Below are 16,928 nucleotides of genomic sequence, written 5' to 3'. Positions count from 1 at the left end.
TCATAACACTGTATGTGGTAAACAGATAATAGTTAGCAATAGTTATTTTTCCTTTTTTTTTTTTTTTTAATAACTCAAAATGTAGGTCCAGAGAAACTTTGATAGACAAAGATATTTTGCTTATAACTTCTCAGACATCTTTTTTCCTATTTTAACCAGTGCTCAGGCAGGAAGGAATAAGCATCCACATAGGCAGGTATGTGTTCACAGTCAGTACTGTTTTTTAGTCAGCTGTAAAAATGGGTTTTGGTTAAGAATGCACGGAGTAGACCTCTCTTCCTTTTGATAAGTCTGCACATGCCAACCAAGTTCACATGGGCAGTCTCACACAGACTGGCAATCAAGAAGTGAGAGTCCTACCTTGAACTTGAAAAATCTCCTTGCTCTAAAGCCATAGCGCACAGCTGCCATCAGAAACAGACCCAATTGCTTTCCTTTTTCATTTTCCAGGCCAAGCAAACCTATTTCCCGTTACAGCCTGTACTTATAGTTTTATTCTATCTTATGACTTAAAGGCTAAAATATTTGAACACCACTAGGATTTTTCCACCCATAAAGGGGGAAAATGCAAAACACAAAACAGATGTTTTATAATGTATTTAATTTATTTTGGCCACCCATAGAGCTGTGGCTTATGTTAGTGCCAACCAAGTTAAAAGCAACAGAGTTCATCAGAAACACTATGTAACATATTGTACAGTGACCAGGCATAGGGAGCACCTTTCCATAAACTCCTATTTATTAAGCAAACTTCAATGTCAGAAAAAAAAAGCAGGAATTACTGAAAGTGCAAGTGGTGCTGCCATACTTGAGCAGTTCCTGGGGGGATTTGCAAAGCTTGTGCTGCTTTCCTACATTATTGTAGCCTAATGCAGAGCTTGGAAAATAGATGATCAAAGTATCCACTGGAAGTGGATGAGTTTACTGAAAGTAGAACATCTAGAGGTAACAGCCTCAGAATAATATCATGTAAATAGCAGATACTGTATAATAAACAATTGTGTCAGAAATACTCAACAGCTGAAGAAGTTCCAACAAAGTAAAACTATCTTATCCAAACAATTGCCAGACTTCTACTGGTACAAACCTCTCACTTTTTTCTGTGTCTATGAATGGGAACAAAGACATTTCACAAGTTAAACCCAAGGGACTTCTAACAGTTGCTGAGGTACTTATTGACAAGGTATCTTGTGGAAATGACAGTAAAATAGTCATTGAAATTTTCCCTGTACCTATTCTTATTTAAACTGAGAAATCACATCTCAGCAACAGCCCCACTTTAACAGATCTTCAGTACAGTACTACAGGCTGAAGGACAAAATGAGCAATAAAGAATGGTTGGTCTCAAAACATTTCTATATTGACAATTTACTGCATAGATCACAGGGAATATAAAACAGATAAAATTTACTAACAAAAACGTTATAGGAAAGCATAAGGAAAGGATAATGTATGTATTTAGGAAGACAGAATGGCATTCAAAGTTTTAACTTGTATTTTTTGGCTTGTTATCGGCAGACTTAAAGAATTCCTCTTTAGAAGTGGATCATAATTGCAAAAGTTAATTAGAAAGTAACACAATGTGAAAGCTTAGCAATTTAGTACGGCAAACAACAGTACAGACTTTGAGCAAGAACATGGGAGCAGGGTCTTAGAATGTGAAGTTTTAATGAAAAATACTTTTTAAATCAAATAACAACAAATATTTTGACCTAATAAATAAATATGAAGCACATTATTATCAACCAACAGAAAACTCACTTTAATTCAGAGGCATGCTAAAGCAATTTGAAAGCAAAAAATCCTTTGCAATTATTTCTGCAGGTAAAACTGCTCTAACTATTATTATCTATCACTTGCCAGTGCTTTCCTTCCCAGACAGACACACTCATATGAACTTGAAAAAGCCAGAACGCCAAAAGTGCCTCCCCAATATGTTGGCTAAGGACTGTAATTCATTTAAATTATGCAACTGGATTCCCACAGCTGGCCGACAGCTTGGCTGAGAGCTCGATTCAATGCCAGTGAACCTGTCTGCTAATATTGTCCTACTTGCAGAGAAGGTAATATATCCAACAACTTATATTGAAGTTCTGACTCTAATTAACAGAGCAAGCAAATGTTGACATTAGTGACAAATGCTGCTTAATAGTCACTGTGAGACCAGTGCAGCCAGCTGGCATTTTCCTGTAGCATTTTGCAGTAATAATCCTTTCTGTATTTCTTAGGACATTGCTTACAATTTGTTTTTAAGCCTTTTGGTTCAGGTTAGAAACAAATCGGCACAAAAACCAACCCAGATAGCAGCAGCAAGACTCCCAGCTTTCAGACAAGTAATCAACAAGAAAGCATGCAAGCAGCATCCCTGGAAGGATGCAGGGGGGATCCGACTATAGGAATTCTTATCCTATATAAAGCTATGTAGCCTTGCACAAATAGCCTTTGGCATCTTGTCTCTGGCCTACCTGGACAGTATCAAAACATGTTTATCAGACCATACAAACCCAGAACCTGAACTGCAAGCAGTTAAAAACTGAAGGTCGCTAAACTGCAAAATTCAAACACGCTTCTATGCTTTAGCCACATAGACAACAATAAAACAAAGCCTCCACAACCACCTGTAATAATATGCCTGTTCAGCCAGCAATTCCAAAGTACTCAGCAACACAAGGTAGACATTTTCTGCAGCTGGTTTTACATGTACATTCCTGACAAATTGTTGTCTCGTCCCCTCTTACCTTCACATTAGTCCGGAGTGCACAGTAACATGCAAAAAACATTGCAGTAAACAAGGAGCATATGGACCAGTATTCAGCGTCTCTGCTCTGCACAAACGGTACACACACGATCCCGAGCATGTGCTACTAAGGAGCATCCGTTCCCTCTGTCAGTTTGAAAATGCATTGATCTCTGTTTTTCTGACTACAAAAAGACATGTCTTGAAGGCACAGAGTGAAAGCTACATATCTCTTCAGCAACCATATATAGAAACATGCCCAGTAATTTCAATTAGCAGAGAATTCAGCATCTGAAACTTGGACCTCAGTTGCTTTTCCTTCCAGCATTTTAAATTCAGGGGGGAAAAAGGAGGGGGAACTCACCCAGAGGGGAAAGGTGAGGAATTAAAACGTAAGCAGTGAGCTACTTATATTTCCCCCTGGCTTTGATGTTTTCCTATTCAATATTTTACAAACGTTACACACAGAAAAATGAGGAAAGGTTTCTCTTCCAAGTCTCAAATTTACGGTAGATTCTGCACTGCTTCTGTCTGCTCTTGTTAAAGATGCAGCATCCCTTTTAACAAAGACAACGTCATCAATTATGACAGATTCAACATGTTCTACTTACAAATACAGTCTCTGATTAAGGACAATGGCTGGCTGGCTTATTAACATTTCCTCAAATGCAAGTTCAGTCCCCTGTGCTAATCTATTTTTAAATAAAAAGTCCCACCTACTCCTTCCCTCTCATTTAATAAAAATGCAGCGGACTAGCTCTAAAGATCCTGAATTGCATTGTGCTCCCAGCTCAGGCACTGGACCTTGCTTTCAAACTGTTCTCTTGCTTGCTTGGGATTAGAAACACAGAGAAAAATTAAAATGAAAGCAGAAAAATCCTGGAAGAAGTCTGTGCCCTCACATTTGTAACTACATATTCTGAATTCAAAATGCTCCAATATCTTCCAGAAGGAGGGAACTCAGAACCTAGCCAGAAGGCAAAGCTTTAATTCACAAGCACAAAAATAAAATCAAACCACTTCTCTCACTCCTGTCAACTGCTGGGATGCTGCGAATTAACTGATTGTTTACTGGGCTGCAGGGACACAAAGTCAAAGATTCAACTCTGTTTATAGCACCGGAAACCACTGATATCAGTACTGAATTATGAAGTAATCTCCAGGAATAAAACCAGAAAAGAGCTTTTTTTTTTTTTTCCACTGCAGCAGATACTGTGGGAGGAAACGAGTGGAAGAGGCTTTACTACCTCCTTCTCTATCAGCACAGAGCAATTTGCGTAGGATAAGCATAACTTAATAGAAATATCTGCAGTGACTTGTAGAATTTCTTTAAATGTTTTATGTAAACCCCCTTGGAAATCTGCAGAAACACTGAAGTCTTAACCGAATCAGTGGGTATCTTTCTGTGGGCAATGGGGTGAGGAAGCTTAAACAGAAGGGTGTGCATTTAAAAAAGAGTAAGGGGGAGGGGAAAAGACAGCAAGGTTTTTTTCAACATCTTCCTAAAGACAAGCTCTCAGAAACTGTTGTCAACTCCAAGAGAACAGCTATTTTTAGCTTGTCATTGTTTGTGCCTTTTTTTAGGAACGAAAAAGACAGTCGTGTTTAAAGCTAGATATTGCTCTCCTACGTAGCCCAAGACAGCTACTTAATTTGATCCCCAGCTCCATCTGTCATACAAATTAAGTAATTAGTAATCACAGCCTTCTTTGGCACAAACAATGACTTCCACAACAAAAGAGATGAACCCTCGTTTTAAATCTAATTCTGTGATTTTTGTTAGTAATGAAACTGGGGTCTAGATGCCATAGTTCAAAAAGCTGGAGTATCCCAAACTAATGGTGTTTCAGACTTCAGCTGCAGCAATATCCATCAAATAAGCTAAAACATAGCAATGTGTTGCGCAGCAAAAGCATGAGAGAATTATTTGATACATTTTTTGTCACTCTTCAAGTGAATAGAAAGTGGAAGGAATAATGGTTTATTTGGCAGTACCGTACACTAAAAAATTAAAATTAAGTATCTTAGTCATTGAAAAAATATCACCGATCTTGGGGAATTCTGATCCAAAGAGAAATGCAACTCAATAGCAAAGATGAAAAGATGCACAGTCCTGAGAAGTGAGGCAAGGTTCAGGCAAGCATGTAGCTGCATATGAATATCAAATTCAAGCTTGCTTTCTGCCAAAGGAATTGCACAAGTTTTCAGTCAGCAAAGTCTTTGAAACAACTTTCTTTTTCTCAATCCTAAAAAAGTCAATGGTTTTGAGTTTAGGCAAAAAAACCCAACATGGGGAAAACCTCACTAAAAGAAAGCAAGGCTGCCGAATGACAGAATTCCTGAGCGATTACCTGGATATAAAACTTCAGACTCATTTAGGAAAACAAGAAGTAATGCAGTCCCAAAGTCTTCACTCAGAAGAACTCCCATGACTCCTGATCATCTAAGAGGAAAAATTATCTAGGAAATGACAGACTGACCCTCACAGTACTGTAAGTGAAAAGGGAGGAGAGACCCCCATGCATATGGTTGTTGCCTCCTGTAATAACTGTGGGGCATGTGAGAATTTGCCAGACAATTGAGACCTCTGTACCAGCTGACAAGGTATTACTTTGTTAGCAGACCAACCCAAAACATTTATCAGGAGCTACTTCAGGTAATCTACACAAGCAGATCCCTGCAGGGCTTGTTAACCTCTGCCAAGACACTTCTTATCACAGCAGCCTAATTGTTAAAGAAAGCACTGTCATCAAGGACATACAGTATTTTATGATGACTAAACGGCTACTCAAAAGCATCACATATTGGTGATATTTACAGGTAAAGATATAGAGTCAATAAAAATGAGTGGGGAAAAAGCCCTGCCTGAGTCATCCAGACATGCCAAAACCAGCAGAACATTTGAAGTGCTCAGGGGCTCTTTAAACAGGTGACAATAGGGAAAAACCCCAGAAATGAAAGAAGTTATTCCATAAAAAAAAAAAAGGTTAAGAATAAAACCAGTGGAGAGACAGTACTCCAAAGGAGCCATACTACAGACCCTCTTTAAAAAGACACTCAGCTGGTGACCTCAATATTCTTAGATAACAGAAACTGGAGCCACTACCTTGAGCTGTGAAATTCCATTGTTACTCTTTGCTGCTGTGCTTTCAGAAGGGCAGAAGGGAGCACTTGGAAGGAAACCCTGGTTGTCTGCAGAGTTTCAAAGACAGCAGAGGGAACATGCTGCCTTGGAAGACTTGATCTCAGGAGGGCTTGAGGCCAGTCTGCTTCAGAGCAGCACGGAGGGCACAGCCCTTTGCAGCATCCGCCACTGCCCAGAAGAAGAGCACCAGGAGCTAGTAGCAGTAATAGGAGTAATAGTAGTAGTAGGAATTCCTACCAGTAGTAGGAATGCCCTATGGCAGTTGTGTCCCGAAGCTGTGCTCAAGGACCCCCATAGTGCCATGGCACTCTACTAGCACAGAGCTGACTATCACAGAACCACAACATGGTTTGGGTTGGAAGGGATCATAAAGATCATCTAGTTCCAACCGCCTGCCAGGGCAGGGATGCCACCCACTAGACCAGGTTGCCCAGAACCCCATCTCACCTAGCCATGAACACTGCCAGGGATGGAGCATCCACCACTTCTCTGGGAGGAACACTGGAACCATACTGTGGAATAACATTTTTCATCCTCAGACACCTAAGTGTTTTCAAGTGTGGGTTGTTTGCTTTTTCCAAACATGATGGAAAGCATGTCATTTTAAAGGAGAGCACCACTAAAAACAATAGACTAAAAATGCAGTAAAGAAACCAACATGCTCCAGGATTTGCTTTATGACAGTGCAATGTGCCCCACTTAAGCAGCATATTTGTGGGTAAATATTATAAGTTGGCCTTAAAAAGACTCATTGCAATGAGACAGATTTTGTCACAAAGATGATCACAAAGAAAGCAAAGATTAGCTAGAAAAAACCCAGATATTAGAGGGGGAAAGGTCTGAAGAAGAGGGTGCCTTGCTTACTGAGTGGATGGAGGGAGAAAAGACACTCCTGTCCTCCAAAAGAGGGAAAACTGGATGTCTGCAGGAAATCGGGCATAATGGTGGAGGTCTGCAAGGTTATTTTTAGGCCATGCAATGCTTATTAGTATCAACACTGACAATCAGCGTCACTGACTTTGAGTAGCCAGGGGTGTAATTCTCCCTCTTTTTGAAGGAGGTACTGGCTTGTGCAGTCATGGCACTACGGCAAGTTATGCTCCATCACTCCCTGTCTTTGCACACTGCAGTGATAAAATCTATATAGCACCCTAGTCCTGCATTGCCTAAATAACTCTGATTTCAGCACAGGAGCTCTAAACTGAAATGATTTTACTCTTTCGAAGACTTTACCATTTCTAAAACTTTAAACTGTCATAAAAAATGTTATTTTCCACATCTGCAAGAAGTTCCTTCTAATATCCACGGTGAGGGGTGGGATATTGAAGGAATTGTTGACATGGGCTGCAGGTCTGGGGTGCTGTAGGGCCTACAGTTTCCAGATGGCAAATATTGACTACAAACAGTGGATTGAATCTTTGGGCATCTGGAAACAACTGCAGAAAGAAGAATGTGGAACAAAGCCCCAGTTGGGAAGAAGTCTTTCTTAGGCTGTCCACTGCAGCAAAGCCTAGTAAAACATAACACACAGAGGAACGGTATCAGCAGCTCGAACTCAGAAAACCTTAAAGTTTTCACAAAGAGAAAGAAAAAGGCTGAATAGATTATTCGCAAACTTTCATCTTCAGTATTGTAAACAGCTCTCTGATATCCTAGCATTCTGATGCATAAGTTGCTGTGTCAAATATTCTTCCTCGCTTCCAGACCAGTAAACACCAAAGACCTTGCCCTGGGCTGATTTAACTTAAGCCACAGTTTTCCCTGAAAACTTTCTGTTCCCCTTTTTCCTGCACAATCTTCTTAATACACTTGTCTGATTTTTGAGCATTTAGTACTTTTCCTCTTAAAATCCCAGCTCTCTGTTTTCTCTCTTATGTGGTTGCATTGAGGAAGGTTTTGATCAGATACATAACAAAAACATATAATTTACTTATAAAATAATTCCTTCTCAATATTAAAATTTGTATATATTTCATAAATCAGGCTTTGCAGTTAGTATTCATAATTTCAGCCATAAAGCCATTTATGATAAGCAAATTTAAAGGATAAATAAAGGTCAAATGATAAATAAAAAATTAGTGAAGAATGGCCTCATCCTGTGAGTCTTTTCTAAGACTGAATTTTTCAGGAAACGTTTCCTTATTGTTCCTGATGACCCTAAAACAAAATAATGCAAAACAAGGACCAGAGGCTCAGAAAGAAGGAACTGGATTAAGCTTCACCTTGAGTTACTCAAAACCTAATTTTTCCTCTCCTGTACCTGTAACCCATGGTTCTAGTTTATTTTACACCTCATCCTATACAACTGATTGAGATGACACAACCCCTTTAATGCCTCAGCTGAGACACCCAGGCTGCAAAGACTTTTTCCACTCTGAAGATCCCCAGTTGAGTTTCCTGGATTTCACTCAAATTGATTACTAACATGTCTCCGCCATGTGTGTTTTCATTTTGTGACTATGAGCGAACATCTGCCTTTCTCCTTGATCTGAATTCTCACAATAACTCCTCCAAAAAGGTATTTCCATTCACAGTCATATTAAAGGCCACGGCAACCTGGAACCCTAGGAGATTATCTAGGTCAGTTTTCTTGCTGAGGGAAGATTAACCACACATAAGAGTGTTCTTGGCAAACAGTTGTCCAACTTCAAAGTCTCTCATGAAGGGAATGTCTTTGCTTCAGTTGGTCCTTTATTCTTAATATGGAAATCATAGAATCACATAATTGTTAAGGTTCGAAAAGACCTCTAAAATAATCAAGTCCAACCATCAACATAGCACCACTACCATGTCCACCACTAAACCATGTTCTTAAGTGCCACATCCACATATATTTTGAACACTTCAAGGGATGGTGATTCCACCACTTCCGTGGGCAGCCTGTTCCAATGCTTGAAAACCCTTTCAGTGAAGAAATTTCTCCCTATTATGCAAGCTAAACCTCTCATGGTACCACTTGAAGCCATTTCCTTTAGTCCTGTCTCTTGTTACCAGGAAAAAGAAACGGACCGCACCACACCACAACATCCTTTCAGGCAGTTGTAGAGAGAGATAAGGTCCCTTGTCAGTCTCCTTTTCTCCAGACTAAACACCACCAACTCAACAGAAGACAAAAAGCTTAAATTATTAGAAGCCTTTAAATTATTAGAAGCCTATGCTTATTTTCTGCACAACAAAAAAAAAAAAAAATAGTTTACCACAATTGTTTGAAAAACTTGGGGAAAAATGAAACTTGGGGAAAATGATGCCTGTCTTGTCATGATTGCCATCACTCCCCAAATATGAATTAACATTCTACTTTTATAATTTATGAACTATAATTTATGAACTAAGCTTATTCATTTAAGCATAAAATCCACATTTCCATGGTAACAGCATGAATGAAGAAGGAATGAACTTCCAAAGTTCAATTGCATTTATTACAGTACTTAAAAATAACCTCTAGCAATTTTCACTGAGGAAATTGCTGTAGTCTTTTTGTAAGAAAATAAAATTTAAATTAAATCTCTCACTGTAAACTTGTATAAGAACAACTGGATTTTGCATTATACTTGATAAAGATCCATGTGTGTCAAAACACTTAGCATTTTACTCTTTGTACTCTGATTTTAGTTGAGGAAACTATTTAAAGGGAACCTATCATTAGATTAAGAAATATGATTAAAAAAATTATAGCATTGGAATCAACCAAGTTTTCATGAAAATACACGTGTAGGGTTGGTTTTGGTTTTTTTTGATGTGGACAGTCTTTTCATTAAACAAGCAAAGTGTTTGAATTTACAGTAGAGAATACATTGATGGATATTCATTGGCCATGCTCTAACTATTCCTCTTTATTCCACTGATAACAGTTATTAGCTTGATATGTTAACAAACTTCAACCAGAAATTTTATCAGTGAGATAAATACTTTGTTTTAAAAATATGTTTAAATTTAGTAGGTTCTCAAAAAGTAATTTCAAACCTGCATAGCACTTGAAAGCACAGGATAATTAATGAGGGAAACTATTTACAAGACAATTAGTGTAATTTTCTATGTTTTACTGATCTCAAATGATGAATCAAGATGTTTCTAGAAGACTTATGAGTTAAAACCAAACTATTAGGCTCCATAAAGAATAGATAGGTTAGAATAGGTCTAATTCCTCTAATAATGTGCTAAATCTAGCAATCTATTTTTTCTTTTAAAAAAAGAAAAGAATATTCAAAACAAGTATATTATAAACATGAAGGAGGAAAAAGCCTTTTTCAGCAACCTATCTCTGTGAAAACCAGTAAACTGGTGATGAATGTTACATCTGTATCTCCTCTGGAACCTGTGACTCCCAACATTTAAAGACACCTGGTCAAACTAGATACTTTTTCTTCTAGTACTATCCAAACTGTAAAAATAATACTCAGAGGAAAACTTTAAAAACATACTAGCAGCAACAATAAACTCAGCAAAAAAACTCTTCCCAATCTGATTTGATTGTGACTTTTCCTGTAGAGTTTTACCAATTATTTTATTTCTTACTTCACCTCCTCTTTACATCAAGTCAAAATATTTTCAGCTGTATTATTTTCAGCTGTATGTACAGAAGTACATGGGAGTCAATGAGATGAATCCCATGGTCCTGAGAGAACTGGCAGGTGTAGCTGACAGGCCACTCTCCATCATATTTGAAAAGTCACAGCAGTCAAAGTACCCAGTGACTGGAAAAAAGGATATATCACACCAAATTTCAAAAAGAATAAAAAAGAGGACCCCGGGAACTACCAGCAGTCAGCCTCACCTCTGTGTTTGGTAAGATAATGGAACAGATCCTCCTGGGAGCTATGTCAAGGCATATGAATGGCAGGAAGGTGATTCCAGGCAGCCAACACAGCTTCGGAATGGGCAAATCACCCCTAAATTATCTGCTGGCCTTCTACAATGAAGTGATGGCGTGACTGTGCTGCTGGATAAGGGAAGAGAAACTGATATAATTTATCTTGACTTCATTAAGGTCTTTGACAGGGTCCCACACAACATCTTTGTCTCTAAACTAGAGAGATATGGATTTGATGGATGGGCTATTTGATGGATAAGGAATCTCCTGGATGGCCAGTTGCAGTCAACAGATCAATGTCCAAATCAAGATCATTACCAAGTGGTATTCTGCAGCAGTCCATGCTGGGACCAGCACTGTTCAGTATCTTTATTAATGACTTAACCAGTGTGACTTTGAAAGTCTGCACAACACCAAGCTGAGTGGTACAGTTGATATGCTAGAGGGAAAGGATACCATAAAATGGGACTTTGACAGGCTTGAGGAGTTGTCCAATGGAAATCTCATGAAGCTCAACAAGGCCAAGTGCAGGATATTACACGTAGGTCAGGGTAATCACCAGTATCAGGGATTAACAGATTGAGAGAAGCTCTGCAGAGAAGAATTTGGGAATACTGGTGGATAAAGAAATTAACAGGAGCCACAGCATGCACGTACAGCCCAGAAAGACAACCCTACCTTGGGCTGCATCAGAAGCGTAACCAGCAAGCAGATTGAGGGATGTGATTTTGTCCCCATCTACACTGGTCTCCTGAGATCCCACCCAGAGTGCTGCATCCAGTTCTGGGGCCCAACATTAGAAGGATGAGGACCTGATGAAGAGGGTCCAGAGGAGGCCATGAAGATGTTTGGAGGGCTGGAGCACCTCTCCTATGAAGGCAGGCTGAGACAGTTGGGGTTGTTCAGCCTGGAGAAGACAAAGCTCTAGGAAGACCTTACTGAAGCCTTTCAATACTTGAATGGGGCCTATAATAAAGCTGTAAAGGGAATTGAGAATTTCACATGGTGCTCCTGAAAACTGCTGTTGAGAAGATATCAGCAGTTAGACCCCAGCTCTTTAGGGGATGTAATTAATGGCATAATGATAAAGATGTTTTGCGGGTTATTTTACTTTTTGGTGTAGTGATGCTTCACAGGTACTGACTGAACAACTATTGTCATGTTTTGCTGTTCTAGGTCCAACCTCAAACGTTGTGGTCAAAGCATAGTTATTTCTTTCTGAAAATGATTCTTTTTAGTAACTTCAGTTGTGAAGAATTTGGCACACAAAGTCAAAATTTTAAAATGTCCTTAAGAGCCACAAAGTATTTTCAACAAATTTATTTTATCTGAATAGAAACTTTCTACACTGCTAGTATCTAAGTACTTCTATTGTTTCACAGCAGTGAAAGAACCCTTTTTTGCCAACATTATTTAAGGATTTCTATTATTTCCAAGTATTTAGATGTTACATTTTAAAATATCACACTTCTCACATTTCTTCCAAGCATGTCCTCTTCTCACTTCAATACTAGCTTGAGTCACATGCAGTGGAGATCAGATAAATTCAGAGAATGTCTTCAGTGAAATATTGTATAAAATGTAAATTACTGCCATAATCTGATGATATTTCACAAGGAAACTGACTTTAGCACTGCTTCCTCTGTAACTATTTATAAAAGCTAAAAATCTCTGCCAATCTTTCTGGCTATGGGACTATCTATAAATATTTTGTTAATACTTCTATATGCAAAATTAGTCTCAGTGTAGTATACAGGGTCGGTATCTCTTTTGCATGGAGGACAAGACTGAATGAGACATGCATGCTGACAGCAGAATACCAATTGACTAGAGCCATATTTATCCAAGAGGAACGTTTTCTGTTCTCTTAATACTTTTTTTAAACAGTTTTAAAAATTGCAGTCCCCTTGACCCAAAGAAGCATGCCCATTTCACACATTAACTAAAAATATCATCAAATCTCTTAGGAAAACAAAGCCAGAGCCTACTGTCAATCATAATGCAAGTAATCTTTTTAATTTCAACAGGGTCATAAATATCTACAGTCCCATAAAATATGAGAATCTGGCCCAAAGAATAAATAAAATCAGGCTAAACATGCTGAATGAAAATCTACATCTATTAAAGCCAACACTAAAATCAACCATCTTATTAACTTCAAGGAATTTCACTGATGCTCTTTAAGGTATAAAATAAACATTAATGCACATGCCACAATACTGAATTTGTATGTAAACCTCAGTTATAAAGAGTTGATGCTCCCTGTTATTCTTTTGGCAGATTATCAGTTCTACTATAGCTGTTCTACAAAAGCAGAGTAATAGAGTCTGAAAGTATCTTTTTCTATCCCCTTTTCATCACCACACTCAAATTGGGAGTTCACACATTGAAATATGCTTTAAGAGGTGTTTGTGAATATTTGTTCAGTCACAATGACTGGGACATTGGATACAGTGTAAGAGCATCATGCAATTATCAAAGAGTATTCTGAACACAAGATTACTGTCATCTGAATGACTTCATATACATTTGCAGTTATTGGGTAACTTTAATCCAAATCTGGTTTCCTGATTTGGGAAACTTCTATGTGGAGTTGACTCCTATAAGCACTGCAAAAATGATGTAAGGTATATAAAGTGTGAGGGATTGCTCAGAAAGTCAGGGAGTCCTGATATAGATGATAGAAACATTGTGTGGGCCTTCAGTGGAAGGGCAGGTGGGCAAGAGACATTTCAGCTTGTATTTGTCAATCAGAATCAAGGAAAGGCTACTAAGAGTTGTTACTGACTCAGTAAGACAAGCCAAACTGGACTATAAGACGATTTTCCCTAGGAAGGAGGATAGGAGAATCTGTTGTGAGAGGTGTCTAGAAAACTGAAGAATGCAATTGGGTTAGTCTTCTGTGAGCTGGAGAGATGCAATACAGATACTGATTTTTTTAAAATCTGAGTCTGAACAGAAATAACTAAGTGAAGTCAATAAAATAAACAACACCCTAGGAAGGGCTTTTCTCCATCCTCCACCAAACCAGCACAGGAATGTAGCTCATCTCCCCACCTTTGATGATGTCTGGTCCTTCACAAAACCTATGATGCAATAAGGTAATAAGAATTAAATAATAATGGTTGATATAAAGTGTGTTTATGTGCATTCATAAGTTTACCTTTGTCATAAGAATGTGTCTCTCTAAACACTCATCAGAAATCTGCTAATTAATGGCTGCTGCTGCTGTATATGATGCTCTGGAAAAACAAACCAAACCACAAAATATGCTAAATGGGCAGACGATTGCTGTCTGCTGATTTCACTGGAGTCCTGGCCAGGAAGTCAGGCTAGATGATAGCCAGGTTCTTCTGCAACACATGCAAATGTATCTGCTAATTCACCCACACAAAAGAAAGACTGGAACAATCTGGAAACACTCTCAACAACCACGGTTGTTACTGCCTGTAACAGAACACTGTCATTTCCTACTTCTGCTCTGCATTGTTCTCTGCTTCTTCCCCTATGTTTTCGATAAATAGTGGTATTTTATGCCAATTAATGAGATGGGTTTTTGAAAGAGATGTAGAAATTCCCAAGCTACAAGTGAAGCTGTTAAAACCCATAATGAAGCTGTGCAATGCTCAAAAGTGTTGGCCACCTGGAAAAATAAAAACTTTTAAACATATCTGAGTGCTTCTGATTAATTGGCTTTCTCTGTCACTTGACAGCCCTCTGCACTGAAATAGCTTGTTGAATATTTTAGAATCAACATCACAGTATTTCAGTGAAAGGATTATAATTAATTTTTCACAACTGCATAATTTCAGGGCATTGTGAAATACAACTTCAGTGGGTTTCTTCACGCAGCAGTGTCCCAGTGTCATATTGAACAGTTGTGTCTATGGCAACACGTTCCTATTACCATAGATCTCCTATATCTACCATCATCTCTGAAATTTTTTAGGTAATTAACACAGAACTCAATGCTAATTGTTAAAATCAGAATGAAGATAGAAGTTCATGCATAAAGCAGCTTCTGCCTACATACTGCTCTACACATCTTGAACAGATAAAACCTTTATTGCTTAAATAGAACTGGGAAACATTTGAGACCAAAAGAGATCACCATTTACTTTCCATTTCCTCGCTTCTGCTACTACAAGAAAGATCTGTTTATTCACTATTACATTATTGCATAGCAAATAGTGTAAATTAGAATGTTATTCTTCTACAGTAGAAGGCAAACTGGTAGCAGTCAGAGCCCAGACTGGGAGCCAGGACCCTCAGGACATCTCTCAGTTTACCAGGTGTGGTAAATAGGCCTGTCCCACAGCTTATTCATCTGCAAACTGGTATTTATGGTATCATTCCCAGTAATAACTCTCAAAATGTCAGTGTTTTATTACAACTCCCAGTCCTTGCTGCCCTGAAACAGCATATTACCTTTCAGTAAGCACACACTTTGGTCTGCAAAGCTTTGAATGACAAGTATAAGAATGGATAATATTTTCAAGTCATTTCTAGAGATTGATTTGGAATATTTGATTTCCTTAATCTGAGTAAAAACATCTTCATGCTCACTGCATCTTTGAGCTCTACCACCCACAGTGTGCAGCTTTGTGCTCTAGCACCCAGAGCATTTCCCAAAGTATTTTGCCCTATGTGAATGCATTTATTTGTGCCTTCCTGTATCACAAGCAGCATGCTTGATTTCAAGTATGGAACTTGATATTTTTCATAACCCTCTCAGAACATATTGAAGACATCTCTGGGTTGGCACCCCATATTTCTAGGGAAAAAAAAATTATCAAGCCTCCAACACTGCTATATTCTTAGTAAAATACCAAAATCAATGAGATGTCATGTATGAATATTCTTCTGGACTTCCCACTAGATTACCTCACCAACATACTCATGTCTCTGTTCAAATTATTGTGTTAATGTTTTCCTGGCATGTGGTTTTACATTCCATTGAGCCATGGTCATTAAAGGTAGCTATGCAGCATCCAGAACAGCCTCCAAAGTCTTCAGCTTGCCTGTAAGAAGAATGTCTCACTGCCATATTTTCTTGTCTTACTGTATTATCTTACATATAGTATTTTACTACATTACTTTCAGCTACTCTACAATCCCCATAGAAAACCATTGAAAGGCGTGAGAGAGGAAGGGAATTTATGCCCTCCAGCCAAATTTTCTGAAGAAGCCTCTGACAGTTTTATGCCTGATACATAATTCAGAGCTATGTAGGTAACATGTCAGAAGGTCCAGCTGCAGAAACAGGACACAGAAAGAAACTAATAAAGGAATACACTCTAATTCTAAGAAAAATAGGAGCTGCATGTAAAAAATCTTAATAGAGAAGTAGTTGTTTACTGTCCTTTGCAGGTCAGGAGTTCACTGGTTTGGGCAACAGCTTTTGGCTCTTCAGACTTGGTTTAACTTCCTGCTTGGCCATAGGCACACACCAGCGTGATAAAGAGCAAGATGTTTAACCTACAAGATCTCAGGGTCTAATATATAAAGATTAGCTCATGAGCACGACTAAGTTTTTTAACATTGTAGGATTATCAGATGCTATGAAAACAACCAACTGTAGTGGTTTGGTCCAAAATACTCATTACTGTTTATCTGCTGTGAGATAAGAATTAGGAGAAATGCAAAACAGGCACCAAACTTGAAAGAATATAAAGAAGTTTATTAACAGACCTAAAAGAAGAAAAAAAAAATTATACCACCTTCAGAACTCTCCTCCTCCCCCCACCTTCCTCCCTTCTCCCACTGACAATGTGAAAAGACAACCCTTAAGATGTTCAGTCTGTTTACCACTTCTATAATAACCTTGTTCAGTCCATTTAGAAAGAGAAGTCTCTTCTTGCTCATGCTATGAAAACAGTATCACAACGAGACAGCCGCCCACTTCCAAATATTGTTCGGTCCATTTAGGAAGAGGAGTCTCTCTGCCTGCGTGTGAGTCCTTTCCCCCAACTTGCAGCTTTTCCCGCAACTGCTTTCGAGGGTCCACTCTTGAAGTTTTTTGGGGTATAATTTTAAGGTTGAGCCGTTCAGAAACAAAAACAGAGGCCCTTCTCCTTCCCTGGGAGCAAAGGGTCTTCATCATCTTCATCTTTAGGACTATCTCTGGGAGCATCTCTAGGAACTGAGGTTTTCTCCTTTCCCATTTGGAGCAAAAGTCCTCATCTGGTTCATCTCTACGGACTGAGGTTTTCTCCTTTCCCGTTTGGAGCAAAAGT

General features: G+C 38.6%; 1 protein-coding gene across 18 annotated transcripts in view; it reads right to left on the bottom strand.

Annotated features, from left to right (window-relative positions):
* The window catches only part of DLG2 (discs large MAGUK scaffold protein 2), a 1,001,432-nt gene that overhangs the window by 734,877 nt on the left and 249,627 nt on the right, over positions 1-16,928 (bottom strand). The window contains exon 1 of one of the 18 annotated variants that reach the window (XM_032099076.1): positions 2,739-3,614. The exons of 16 other annotated variants lie outside the window; for them this stretch is intronic. In XM_032099076.1, the coding sequence (XP_031954967.1) occupies positions 2,739-2,858 (120 nt within the window). In that variant the 5' untranslated portion in view covers positions 2,859-3,614. Of the gene's footprint in view, positions 1-2,738; positions 3,615-16,928 lie in introns of those variants that run through there. One more of the 18 variants, XM_032099080.1, reaches the window with a different exon arrangement.

This window comes from Corvus moneduloides, chromosome 2 (assembly GCF_009650955.1).
Source record: "Corvus moneduloides isolate bCorMon1 chromosome 2, bCorMon1.pri, whole genome shotgun sequence".
Lineage (NCBI taxonomy): Eukaryota > Metazoa > Chordata > Aves > Passeriformes > Corvidae > Corvus > Corvus moneduloides.
This window is presented reverse-complemented; position numbering and strand designations above follow the sequence as displayed.